This window comes from Rhincodon typus, chromosome 17 (assembly GCF_021869965.1).
Source record: "Rhincodon typus isolate 14 chromosome 17, sRhiTyp1.1, whole genome shotgun sequence".
NCBI classification, from domain to species: Eukaryota; Metazoa; Chordata; class Chondrichthyes; order Orectolobiformes; family Rhincodontidae; genus Rhincodon; species Rhincodon typus.
The window spans coordinates 26275236-26288496 of record NC_063348.1 but is presented as its reverse complement, the minus strand read 5'-3'; the positions used below and the strand labels follow the sequence as shown (position 1 = coordinate 26288496).

The 13261-nt window shown below is 38.1% G+C and overlaps 1 protein-coding gene across 1 annotated transcript in view; it reads right to left on the bottom strand.

Annotated features, from left to right (window-relative positions):
• The window catches only part of sbf2 (SET binding factor 2), a 207845-nt gene that overhangs the window by 52290 nt on the left and 142294 nt on the right, over nucleotides 1-13261 (bottom strand). The window contains exons 17-19 of the mRNA XM_048607330.1: nucleotides 5003-5199; nucleotides 3122-3259; nucleotides 1599-1700 (exon numbers count right to left, since the gene is read on the bottom strand). Of these exons, the coding sequence (XP_048463287.1) occupies nucleotides 1599-1700; nucleotides 3122-3259; nucleotides 5003-5199 (437 nt within the window). The remainder of the gene's footprint in view (nucleotides 1-1598; nucleotides 1701-3121; nucleotides 3260-5002; nucleotides 5200-13261) is intronic.

Below are 13261 nucleotides of genomic sequence, written 5' to 3'. Positions count from 1 at the left end.
CACACCATCTTCTGTAGTGTCTTATGGTCCTGGGCAGAGCAGTTGCCAAACTAAGCTGTTATGCACCCAGACAGTACGCTTTCAATGGTGCATCTGTAGACGTTGGTGAGGGACCTAATGGACATGCCAAATTTCCTGAGCCACCCGAGGAAGAAGAGGTGTTGTTGTGCCTTGTTGACTGTCACATTTATGTGGGAAGTCCAGGACAGGTTGTTGGTCATCGTCAGTCCAAGAAACTTGATGGTCTTCACTCCCTCAATCTTAGTTCTGTTGATGTAGATGGGGGCGTGTTCCCCTTTTGTGGCATAAGAGAACACAAAGCTCTCTGCCAAGGCCCCAGGAAGCTCCTACCCTGCCTCCCTCAGTATCCAGGGGCTGATCCAATGTGCCCTAGAATATCAACATAGCCCTCCCGAATCTTAACACCATCCATGTCCTTCTCCTTGATGAATACTGACGTGAAGTACTCATTAAGAATGTCACTGATTTCCTCTGGCTCTATGCTTTGTCCTTAAGTGGACCTACTCTTTCCCAAACTATCCTCCTGCTCCTAGTAGATGTATAGAATGCCTTGGGATTCTCATTAATCCTGCTTGCTAAGGGCATTTCATGGCCCATTTTAACCCTCCTCATTCCTTGTTTAAGTTCTTTCCTGTTTCCTCAAGGTCATTGTCTAATTTCATTTCCTAACCCTTACATGAGCTTCCTTTTGCTTTTTGACTAAATTTTCAACATCTCTCATCATCCAGGGTTTCTGAATCATGCTATCCTTATTTTTCATCCTCTCAGGAACATGCTGGTCCTGAACTCTGACTATTCTAATTTTTTCCACCTATCCACACAGGTTTATATGCCCCTTCATTTTCTCTCCCTGCCATCTATATTACTGAAAAATAATTGACTTCCCAATTCCAAGCAGCTTACCCAAAGGATGGCAGAGTAGTGTCCTGAACACAGGTACCACTAGCCATTGTATGTAGCAGAGAGACATGTGACTGAGATCGTCTATGTAGTATTTTTTTCCTCATTGCCTGTGCATATAGATATGTCATAAGTCTGAAAACTAAGCTCAGGAAAAACACTTATTCTTGCATTAACTGTGATAAACATGTGGCGAAAACTTGTGGCTAAAAGTGAATCTGTTGCCATGAGATGGCACTTTCAAGTTTAAAACAAAGGTATAAAGATAAATAACATCCAGAAAATAACAAGTAATTCTTGGACTTCAACTTTGTTTTTGCTAAGTTCTTCTGGTAAGCACTGAAACTTCCTTTTGTTTTGAAAACCTGTAGTCTTCTTGAGCCACATTCCTCCTGTGGGTGATCCCTATTTTAATGTTCTCAGGTGCAAAGACAAATGTATTAGTTAGCGATGATTTTCTCTCCCTACCTGCACCATGCTTCCCTTAGCAAAAGGTGAGAGATTGGGAACTTGCTTCTGTTGTGCTGATACATTCGATAGATCTACCTATATGTTCAGAACCACATTTCAGAGTTTCCCATTTAATAGTAATGATACACATAAAGGAAGATCTTTTAATGATTCCTGACTTCTTGAATCTGAACTTTGAAATAAGGGTAGAATATAACACAACTAACCTCCACGTGTAAAACTGTTTGGAAGATGCACATCCAAATGTCCTGGGACTACCTGCTTTACAACACTTGTTGCTCGAGAGTATCGTTTGTCAATTGCTGTATCTATATTAAAAAAAAATGAATTTAATTTGTCCATAAATAAGGATTGATAAAGGGAAAAACAAAAGGATTTAATTATACGTATTACTCAGGTTTACACTTTTCAGTAACTAAGACACACAGTCCAGGAATGTCCAAAGTTTCATAATCGGTCCATGCAGATAAGGCGAGACAAGAGAAAGTCTTTGGTTCCTCAACTGACACTTACTATCTAATATCTTTTGAGTAAAATATGAATGGATACTTGGCACCATGGAACTGTATCCTCAGCAAGGAATCAATGCTTTCAGAAAAGGAGTAAAAGTAAGAAAAGCGGCAGAGAGAATGCAAAAGGAAAAACCAAGCTCTTAAAATTTCTCTTTATCCTTAATGAACCATTTGTTACTTAAAATGTCAAGACTAGGAATAAGTAGATTTTCAAGATTAAAAATGTTCAGGTAAAGTTTATGACATGAAAGTATTAAAATGAACCAAAGCAAGAAATGCACTGTTTCATCAGGGTGAAGTATGGGCTAAGTTTGATTAGCTCAACATATGCTTTCCAGCAGTCTAAATTTTATAGTCAGATGCCTCTAAGTGAATGCTAAGGGCATTTCATGGCCCATTTTAACCCTTCTTATTCTTTGTTTAAGTTCTTTCCTGCTTCCTGAAGGTCATTGTCTAATTTCATTTCCTAACCCGTACATTAGCTTCCTTTTGCTTTTTGACTAAATTTTCAACATCTGTCATCATCCAGGGTTCCTGAATCCATTCTGAATCCATTATTGGTAGCTTCTACTGGATACATTATCAAAGTATTACCTCTCTCTGCTTTACTAAATTGTAAATAACAATACTGGGTTTACTTAAATATTTAAAAATAGATATAAAACAGTACATTCATTTCAAAGGAAGGTTTCACAACTGTCCCAATTAGTAGTGTGATTACTGTCAGTTTTACAGTAGGAGAAGTAGAATTACTACAACTGAAACCATTTTATCATAACTACTGCAAATGCGAATTAGCATGCCTTTTGGAACTGGGCTTTTAAATATCCCTACACATCAGAAAATATTTAGATAGGGAATAAGAATGGAAAGATTCCTCAGTTTATCAGAAAAAAAATGTTTAATGCTGCATGATATCCAGTGTGTCATCATGTAATTCCAAACTAGTGCAACTGATGCATCCTGATTTCAGCTACACCAGCATTGTGTGAATGGTGAAGAGAATACTACAGTGCCATTCAACACATCTCCAAGGAGTAAACTGTGGTACTGAGGAATATTACAAAAGCCTTGGAGCAGGCAACTTTCCAACATTCTTTGAAAAAATTTGATTATTGTACAAAGTGAGGGTCCACAATCAATGAAACTCACATGCTGAAGTTAAACAGTCCCTAGCATCAACAGTCACAACAATTTTTTTTTATATAAAATTGCACCTGGAGACAGGATGACATTGGGATGGCCAGTAAGTGTGCTGCTGCCATTCATTCTGGAGAAGCTAGGTACTGCATTCAGCAAAGCTTGTAGGTACTTCTCTTGTTCAAGGCTACTTGATGATTCTGAGGACACAGGGGCTAACAGGAAAAATAAAACCAAAATCTTGTTAGACAGAAAATACCAACAAAATTAATTATCAAATGATAAATAATAGTGGTGTTTAGAGTGCTGGGTAATGATAATGGGGGTATTCAATTATCCTAATACAGACAAGGATAGTGACAGCATAAAAGGGCAAAGAACAGGAATTCCTGAAATTTGTATAAGAGTTTTCTTGATCAGCATGCTTCCAGTCCAACAAGAAATGAGGCTGTGCTGCACTTACTTCTGGAGAATGAAGTGGGAAAAGTCGTGGATTACATTTGGGTAACTGTATTCATATCATCAGGTTCAGTATAGTTCTGGGAAAGGGCGAGGAGAGATCAAATGCGAAATAGTTAACTAGAGTTCAGTAATATCCACCAATTAAGAAATAATTTATGACAAGTGGATTAGGATTATAAAGTTGGGAAGCAAAACAGTAGCTGCCCCTTTAGACACTTGCAAAGAGGAGACTGTTTGTGTTTAGAATAAAGATCCTCAAAGGGAAAAGGAGGGCATAAAGAACTACAGCTCCCTTAATAACTCAAGACTGAAATGAGACTTATGACATACATGATTTATAATCCAGTAGAGAACCAAACTGCATTCAGATAGCACACAGATGCAAGAGAACAAAAGGCATACAGAAATATCAGCATTGATGAGATCAAAATACATAGAAGAGAACTCTAAAACATCTCCTACACACACAAGTTGTAAAATGGCAGTCAAATAAGGATGGAGTTGATTAATGATCAAAAAGATCACCACAAGGAGACATTGAGCATGGCTGAGGTACTAAATGAGTATGTCGAATCTGAAGAAAATGCTGTCAATTTAACAGTAAAAGACAAGGAAGAAATTATTTGGATAAAATAAAAATAAAGAAGTGGCACTTAAAAGGTTAGCAGCGCTCAATACTGGAAAAGTCGCCTGGTCCACATGGGATGCATTTGATTTTACAGAGGGAAGCAAGGATTTAAAATGTAGATGCTCTGGCCATGATCCTTCGATTCTCCTTAGGTGCGAGGGTGTTGCCAGAGGACAACAAATGTTACAATCCTATTGCAAAACGGGGATAGTGAATACTTAATGAAAATGCTATTGATTTTAGGCCAAAAAAAATTCATTGTAATGAACAATGCAATTGGGATCAAAGGGGAAATTTAAATTAATGAATCAAATGATATTAATTATAAAGGCTAAATTTATGATAATTTATATTTACAGGTAATGCTAAATATTTTGATTGATAGAGTTGTAAAGCATGTAATCTTAGCAGCCCTGCACATTAGCAAAGTCATTGCTTCATAAAGTGTTATTCACTAGATTCAGTCCTGCAAACACCATTACTTCAATCCATTGTTTGCATATGTATTTTGGCATTAGTCAACCTGTTATATAAAATAAGTGTTCCACTATGGCAGAAAGAACATACTATCCTGGAGTACAAATACATCTGCCCATGATGGCTGATTGATGAAGTCATACTGTGAGCAATTGTGCTTAATCATGCTTGACCACTTCAATTCAGATAAATGGTACAGAAATTGATATCAAATAAGAAACCATCCTCATGTCTTTATATTTAAAAAAAGCACATTAAAATGTTGTAAGTTATAGTTTTGAAGAATTAGGAGACAAAGTTTGAATAATTAACTTTTTTTGTAAAAACAACACTTCAGCAATGTTCCTTAAAGATTAAAATACATAATGCACATATAGAGCACAAATCTCACCAGCTGAGTGTGGATTTTGGGATTTAAAGAGACCCACAACTCCTTTTCCATGGAATCCACCAGAGCGTAGCAGAACGGCCTTTGTTTTAGAGTGTTTCCAACAAACAACTGGAAGCCTGTTGTGTCGATAACAACGTGCAACCTTCTGTAAGCTGCTGTCCAATACTGACTGAGGTACGACCACAAGTCCAGGGTAACTACATTAAAGAAAGGATAAGTTGTGTTATGTTATGGATAACTTGCTAGCAAAAATTCTTCAATGGTCAAAAAATACTCATTACTCAACTTAATTTCACTAAAGAACAAATAATATCTTTGGAGACTGTTTCACGTGAAAAGTTCCTCCCTGTTATTCTGTTTTTGTCGGATTTTCTTATCTGCATGTCTAATATTTTCAGCGTATGGCACATTATGTTGAACGTAAGTAATTCAAAAGAAGATTTGTTATTTATTCAATTGCATTTTTGTAGAGAAGATGAAGTACTAATGAATAAGAAGCATCTATTCTACTATGACTACCTCCTACTCAATGTTCCACAGTCCAACATTTATTGCAGTGGAGTTTTGGTGCAAGGAGGCATTACGTTTGGGAACTTACAGGAAGTCTCAGACACCTTGAACACCTGGCAATCACAACAGGAATGGGTTGGGGGAAAAAAGTAGGGCCAAAGAATCATTACTAGTATTGAGAGAAAATAAATTAATATATATCTTGCATGCATGTGTGCACATATAATATCTATATCACACACGTGCACATCTATTTTACTGACTCTGGTATATCCTACGTCACTGTAGTAATTTTGAAGCAGAATTTTTGGTATATTGTAGAAAAATGCAGCAGTCAACTTGTACACAGTGATGACCCAGTATTGGAAAAATTATAAAACCATTTTTGGAAATGAAGGTTGACTATCATAATCATTAGAAGACAATCAAATTGACAGTGTAGTCAAATGGCAGAAGTGGAACCCAAATTTGCCAATGATCAGCCCAAAACTAAACGCTAGCATCTGAGGAATTCTGGATGGAACTGAACACTATGCAGTCATCAGCAAACAGCTTTAATTCTGACCTTACGATGGAGGAAACTCCAGCTGCTTCATGAATGAGTTTTTGAAAAATAGTTTGAGGCTACAGTCCCAAGAAATTCCTGGCAGAATGCAAATGTGTAACATTGGTTATTGGTGAGTAAGTACCATTTGACAGCATAGTTGAAAACTTGTTTATCATTGCTGATTGCAAATAAGTCATTAGAGTGGTGATTGGTTGGATTGTATTAATCTTGCCCTTTGGTGAAAGAAAAATATGTGATCAATCTTCCTCAGGGTCCCTTACATGCTAGTGTTTTAGCTGTACTGGAATATCTTGATCTTCTTGATTCTTGAGCACTGGGTTTCATAGCTGGGATTTTAATATGCTATGTAGATTTTTCCTATTTTATTCAGTCGTGAGACATGGGCATCTCCGGCTGACTAGCATTTAGTGCCCATCCCTAGTTGCCCTTGAGAAGGTGGGGTTGAGTGGCCTTCTTGAACTGCTGCAGCCCAAGTGCTTTAGGTTGACCCACAAGCCTTTATGAAGGCAGTTCCAGGATTTTGACCCAGCAATGGTTAAGGAACAATGATTTATTTCCAAGTCAGAATAGTGAGTGGCTTATAGGGGAATTTGCAGGTGATGGTGTTCTCATGTATCTGCCACCCTTGTCCTTCTGAATGGAAATGTTCATAGAACATAAAACATTACAGCACAGTACAGGCCCTTCGGCCCTCGATGCTGTGCCGACCTGTGAAACCAATCTGAAGCCCATCTAACCTAAACTATTCCATTATCATCCATATGTTTATCCAATGACCATTTAAATGCCCTTAAAGTGGGCGAGTCTACTATTTTTGCAGGCAGGGCATTCCACGCCCTTACTACTCTCTGAGTAAAGAACCTACCTCTGACATCTGTCCTATATCTATCACCCCTCAATTTAAAGCTATGTCCCCTCGTGCTAGCCATCACCATCCGAGGAAAAAGGCTCCTATCTAATCCTCTGATCATTTTGTATGTCTCTATCAAGTCACCTCTTAACCTTCTTCTCTCTAACGAGAACAGCCTCAAGACCCTCAGCCTTTCCTCATAAGACCTTCCCTCCATACCAGGCAACATCCTGGTAAATCTCCTCTGCACCCTTTCCAATGCTTCCACATCCTTCCTATAATGCGGTGACCAGAACTGTACGCAATACTCCAAGTGCGGCCGCACCAGAGTTTTGTACAGCTGCAACATGACCTCATGGCTCCGAAACTCAATCCCTCTACCAATAAAACCTAACATACTGTACGCCTTCTTAACAACGCTATCAACCTGGGTGGCAACTTTCAGTGATCTATGCACATGGACACCGAGATCTTTCTGCTCATCCACACTACCAAGAATCTTACCATTAGCCCAGTACTCTGTATTCTTGTTATTCCTTCCAAAGTGAATCACCTCACACTTTTCCGCATTAAACTCCATTTGCCACCTCTCAGCCCAGCTCTGCAGCTTATCTATGTCCCTCTGTAACCTGCAACATCCTTCCGCACTATCCACAACTCCACCGACTTTGGTGTCATCCGCAAATTTACTAACCCATCCTTCTACGCCCTCATCCAGGTCATTTATAAAAATGACAAACAGCAGTGGCCCCAAAACAGATCCTTGAGGTACACCACTAGTAACTGAACTCCAGGATGAACATTTCCCATCAACCACCACCCTCTGTCTTCTTACAGCTAGCCAATTTCTGATCCAAACCACTAAATCACCCTCAATCCCATGCCTCCGTATTTTCTGCAATAGCCTACCATGGGGAACCTTATCAAACGCTTTACTGAAATCCAAATACACCACATCAACCGCTTTACCCTCATCCACCTGTTTGGTCACCTTCTCAAAGAACTCAATAAGGTTTGTGAGGCACGACCTACCCTTCACAAAACCGTGTTGACTATCCCTAACCAAATTATTCCTTTCTAGATGATTATAAATCCTATCTCTTATAATCCTTTCCAACACTTTACCCACAACCGAAGTAAGGCTCACTGGTCTATAATTACCAGGGTTGTCTCTACTTCCCTTCTTGAACAAGGGGACAACATTTGCTAGTCTCCAGTCTTCTGGCACTATTCCTGAAGACTATTCCTGTTCGTGGGTTTGAAAGGTGCTGTCTAAGGATCTTTGGTGAATTTCTTCAGTGCATCTTGCAGATAATACTACTGCTACTAAACATCAATGGCAGAGGGAGCGCATGCTTGTGGATGTGTACTGAACTGGAGTGAATTAAATTGCTCAAAGACTGGCAGTTATGATTGAGATTGCCCAAATAATACTTTGGCTGAAAGTGGTTGTGAATGCAATCTTTGAGAAAATGGAGGTTCAGGGAACCACCACCTCCTGTTAGTTTGGTGTGAGAGGGCTGCAGAACATTGAGCTGATCCACTATTTACATGACTGCTTTGTGCATGGTATGTGGTGCTGCAATCTAACGTTACCAGGTTGATAATTGCTTAAATGTACCATTTGCTGTTCTCAGCATGCTGTGAAGCATTCTGAACTGGGGAATTACCCGTGTGTAATCCAAACAATCATCATTATAGGTCTAGCATAACTTCACTACTTTTCAATTCTTTCATTCTAGAATAAAACCTCCTCTTTTTCTGGCCTTGCTAATATATGGTGAACATTCCATGACTAATGCATTTGTGATCCTACCTAGCCTTTCACCTTCTAAGTAATAAATGATATATTCTTGCTACCAAATGTATTATCTACATTTATATGTTTAACTTCATCCAACAAATATTTGTCAATTCTGCAAGTTTATTAAAATTGTTAGACCTTGTCAATATTGAAAATCCCCCACAACTTGGCATCATCTGCAAATTCAGAAATTGTATTTTGACAACATTGTTCAAACTGTTAACATAAATTGTGAACAGCAGTGGCCCCAACACTAATCCTTGTGAATCATCATGACTTGCCTTCTGTCACTGTGCAAAATTTAGAAAAAACACATCTATTGCACTATTATTTTTTACCTACTTAAAAAAATCAATAAAGTTTGTCAATGAAGATTTTCCCCTTTGAAATCCATTCTTACTATTCATTGCTATAGTTCTCATTTCTGGATGTTATATTGTTTTCTTGAGAAAGGATCTATTATTTTTCCTCCCACTGACATTAAGCTGGCTGATCTTTAATTCCTCACATATCTTCTGTTCCGCTCTTTAAACAAAACAATTATATTAGCTATCCACCAATCTTCGAGCAATGTGCATGTTTAAAATGAATGAATTAGTAATACCTCTGATGTCTCTTCCCTAGGTTGTTTTAAATTGCAAATTCATCCTGATCAGATCTCCATCTTCTGTTCGATAATATCAAGATGGTTGAAACACCTCATCATTATTGTTATTCTAATTTTCCTTATTCAATTTCTAATTTATCTGCATAAATCTTCCTATGTCTCTCTTCCACTATTAAGTGGTCTGTAGGCTAGACCTATTAATGTGATGGATCCTTTCTTACATTTATCCACATCAATTCTATTTCATCTCTTTGCTGAATGTCTCTTTATCCTACTGACCATGTTATCCTGAATAAATACAGCTACTTTACCTCCTTGTTTGCCTTACCATATCTAAATGTGCTACATCCTTCAATGTTTAATTCCCAGTCTTTATTTCCCTGTCCCAACTATCCCTACCACAACTGGCTCCTCACAACATGTTTGTGTCCAGCTTTTTTTTTAAACTATAGGCACTGTGTGCATTCATGCACAGACATTTTAATTCTCTTTTAATAGGATTTTCTTTGACTATATGTTTAGCCATTTATTTGGACTCTACTTATAGCTCCATTACTTATTCCCAAGTGATAATTCCCTCCCTTACTTTTTTCCTATTTATCCTGCCCTGTTCTGTTTAAATCAAGGCTGCTTACATATCTAGTAGATTCCTTGCCACCTCTTATTAAACAGAAAAAGAGAAAACAGGAACGTGAGTAGGCCATTCAGCCCTTCAAACTTGATCTTCCATTCACTATGATCACTTCTGAGCATCCAATTCAGTACCCTGTCCCTGCTTTCTCCCCATATCTTTTGATCCCTTTAGCCCTAACAACTATACCTAACTCCTTCTTGAAAGCATGCAATGTTTTGGTTTCAACCGCTTTCTGTGGCAAAGAAATCCACAGACTCAGCAACTATCTGGGTGAAGAAATTTCTCCTCATCACAGTCCTAAATAGCCTACCCCGGTATCCCTAAATTGTGACCCATTCCTGGACTTCCTGGTCATCAGGAATATCCTTCTGTGCCTACCCTGTTAGATTTTATAGGAATGAAAGATACACCCTTCATTCTTCTAAACTCCAGTAAATATTGCCCTAACCAATTCACTCTCACTTCATACAGCAGTCCCGCCATCCCAGGCATCAGGCTGGTAAACCATCATTGCACTCCCCATAGTAACAGGTAATGTAGAGGTTAGAGAAGGGAAGGAACTTGTTATCACAGGGAAAAAAGTACTGAGCAACCTATTGTAATTGAAGGCAAACAAGTCCCTAGGGACTGATGGTCTGCATCCCATGGTCTTAAAGGAAGTGGCAGCAGAGACAGTGGACCATCTGGTAATAATATTCCAAAAATCCCTGGATGCAGGAAAGGTTGCAGTGGATTAGAAAAATGCTGATATAACACCCTTATTCAAAAACAGAGGGAAACAGAAAGTAGGAAATGACAGACCAGCTAGTTAACTTCATTAAGAAATTGTTAGAATCCATTATTAAGGAAGTAAGAACCGGACATTTGGAAAGTCAAAGTACAATTCATCAGAATCAATATGGTTTATGAATTGTAGTTCATGTTTGACTAATTTGCTGGAGGTCTTTGAAGATATAACAAGCAAATTGGATAACGAGGAACCTGTAGATGTAGCATATCTGGACTTATAGAAGGCATTTGATAAGGTACTGCACCTAAGGTTAATACATAAGATAAGCTCACATGGGATTGGCTAACCAACAGAAAGCAGACAGTTGGGATAAATGGGTCTTTCTCTGGTTAGCAAGACATATCTAATGGAATGTTACAGGGTTCAGTCCTTACAATCTACATAGTGACTTGGATGTGGGGATAGGGAATACTATACCCAAATTTGCAGATGGCAGAATAGGTGAGAAATAAGTTGCAATGAAGAATTAAGAAATTGGCAAGTGGATTATGGTTAGGTTCGGTGAATGGCCCAAAATTTGGCAGATGAAGTTTAACGTGGATAAGTGTGAGATTATCCATTTTGGTTGTAGGAATACAAAGGCAGTTTATCTAAACGGACAGAAACTTGAGACTGCTTTGGTACAGAGGAATCTGGGTGTCCTTGTGCATGAATCACAGAAAGCTAGTTTTTAGGTACAACACGTAATAAGAAGGCAATTGGAATTTTGAGACTTAATGCTAAAGGAACAGAGTACACAAGTAAAGAAGCATTGCTGCAACTGTACAAGGCATTAGTGAGACTGCATCAATTTTGATCCTCTTACTTGAGGTGGTTGTAATTGCTTTGGAGGCAGTTCAAAGGAGGTTCAGTAAGTTGATTCCAGAGACGAAAGGTTTATCTTATGAAGAGAGATTGCGCGGTTTAGGCCTATACTGTATGGAAGAATGAGGAAAACTAACTGAGAAATATAAGATGTTGAAGGGGATTGACAGAGTAGATGTAGAAAGGGTGCTTCCTCACATGGAACAATCTAGAACGAGAGGTCATTGTTTTAAGGTAAGGAGTAGCAGATTTAAAACAGGTGCAGAGAAATTAGTTCTCTCAAAGGGTTGTTAATCTGTGGAATGCACTACCCCAAAGTGTGGTGGATGCTGGGATTTGAATAAATTTGATGACTGCAGATCAAATAAGTACATATTTTGGTTTTTTCTTCACAAATTAGGACAAAAGTAACACCTCTGAACTTCGTATTCACCTGGTTCTCATTTCTGGTATCAACTGATTGTCTATCGTTTGCACCATCTCTTTCGCCATACACGGTGTTCGGGATTAGTTTGTCCTATGTTTCCGCCTCCTGAGAATATACCTTCTCAGCACCTGAACCATCTCTTCTTTAAATGTAAACCATTATTCAGTTACAGTTTTGTGTGCCAGTCTTTGATTTTAATTTATCTGAGTCAGATCTGTTTCTGTTGAAATTGGGGCTCCCATATTGTCCTTTTCCATAGCTAAACTAACATTTATGATATTCTGATCACTGTCCTTCAAATATTCTATTGATACTTGATTCACTTGACAGATCTCTTTTCCCAGAATCAGATTCAACAATGCTTCCTTCCATCTTGGGTTGGAAACATAATACTTCTGAAAATACTCCTGAACACTTTTCAGAAACACTTCCCTTTAAACTATAACTATTCAAAACTGTACAAAGTTTCCCATTATAACAATTCTAGAGATTTTGCACATTCATGTAATTCTCTTCCAAATTTGTTCCTCTAGATCTTTTACACTGGTTAGTGGTCTATAGAATAAACCAAGAATGCAATATTAGCTTCTTAGCTCTAACGAAATATATTGTGTGCGTACCCTTCCAGGGAACTCTCCAGCATTGTAATGTTCTCCCTAAGCAATATGGTTACCTTTCCTCTTTTTTCTATTTTTCCTGAGTACCTTGTATTGAGGAAGACTTATTACCCAATCTGGCCCTTTATTCGAGCCAGGTTTTTGGCTATTGTTACAGCATCACATTCCCACAATATTGCACAGAAGATACGTATCTGGGTAACCAATTCTGCCACAATGCCCCTAAACTAGGATCTTGGGCAAAACAAAAGTCAAGTTCACATTCTTGATCACTTTCTACTGACCGCTGCTGCAAAGTGAGCACGTGTACAATACATTTTAAAAAGGATCTAAAATATATTTCTTTCACTCCATTAATGACTTTGGTACGAAATATCAATATAGTAATCAAATGATTTCAAAATGCAACAGTAAATTTAGCTGGTCACAAGGTCTAAAAGGTGTTTTGCTTAATTGACCTGTACTTGTCCAAAATTCCTTTTTGTCACTTGAAGCTGATGAACTATGCATGAAGCTAGTTTGTTATTGCCAATGTTTCACTGGTGTTAACATTGTGATTCCATTTAATTAATTTTGAAGTATTTCACTGATATTGAAGACCTGCACATTAATTTACCACAATGCATTTGTGTTATGAACAAGCACTGA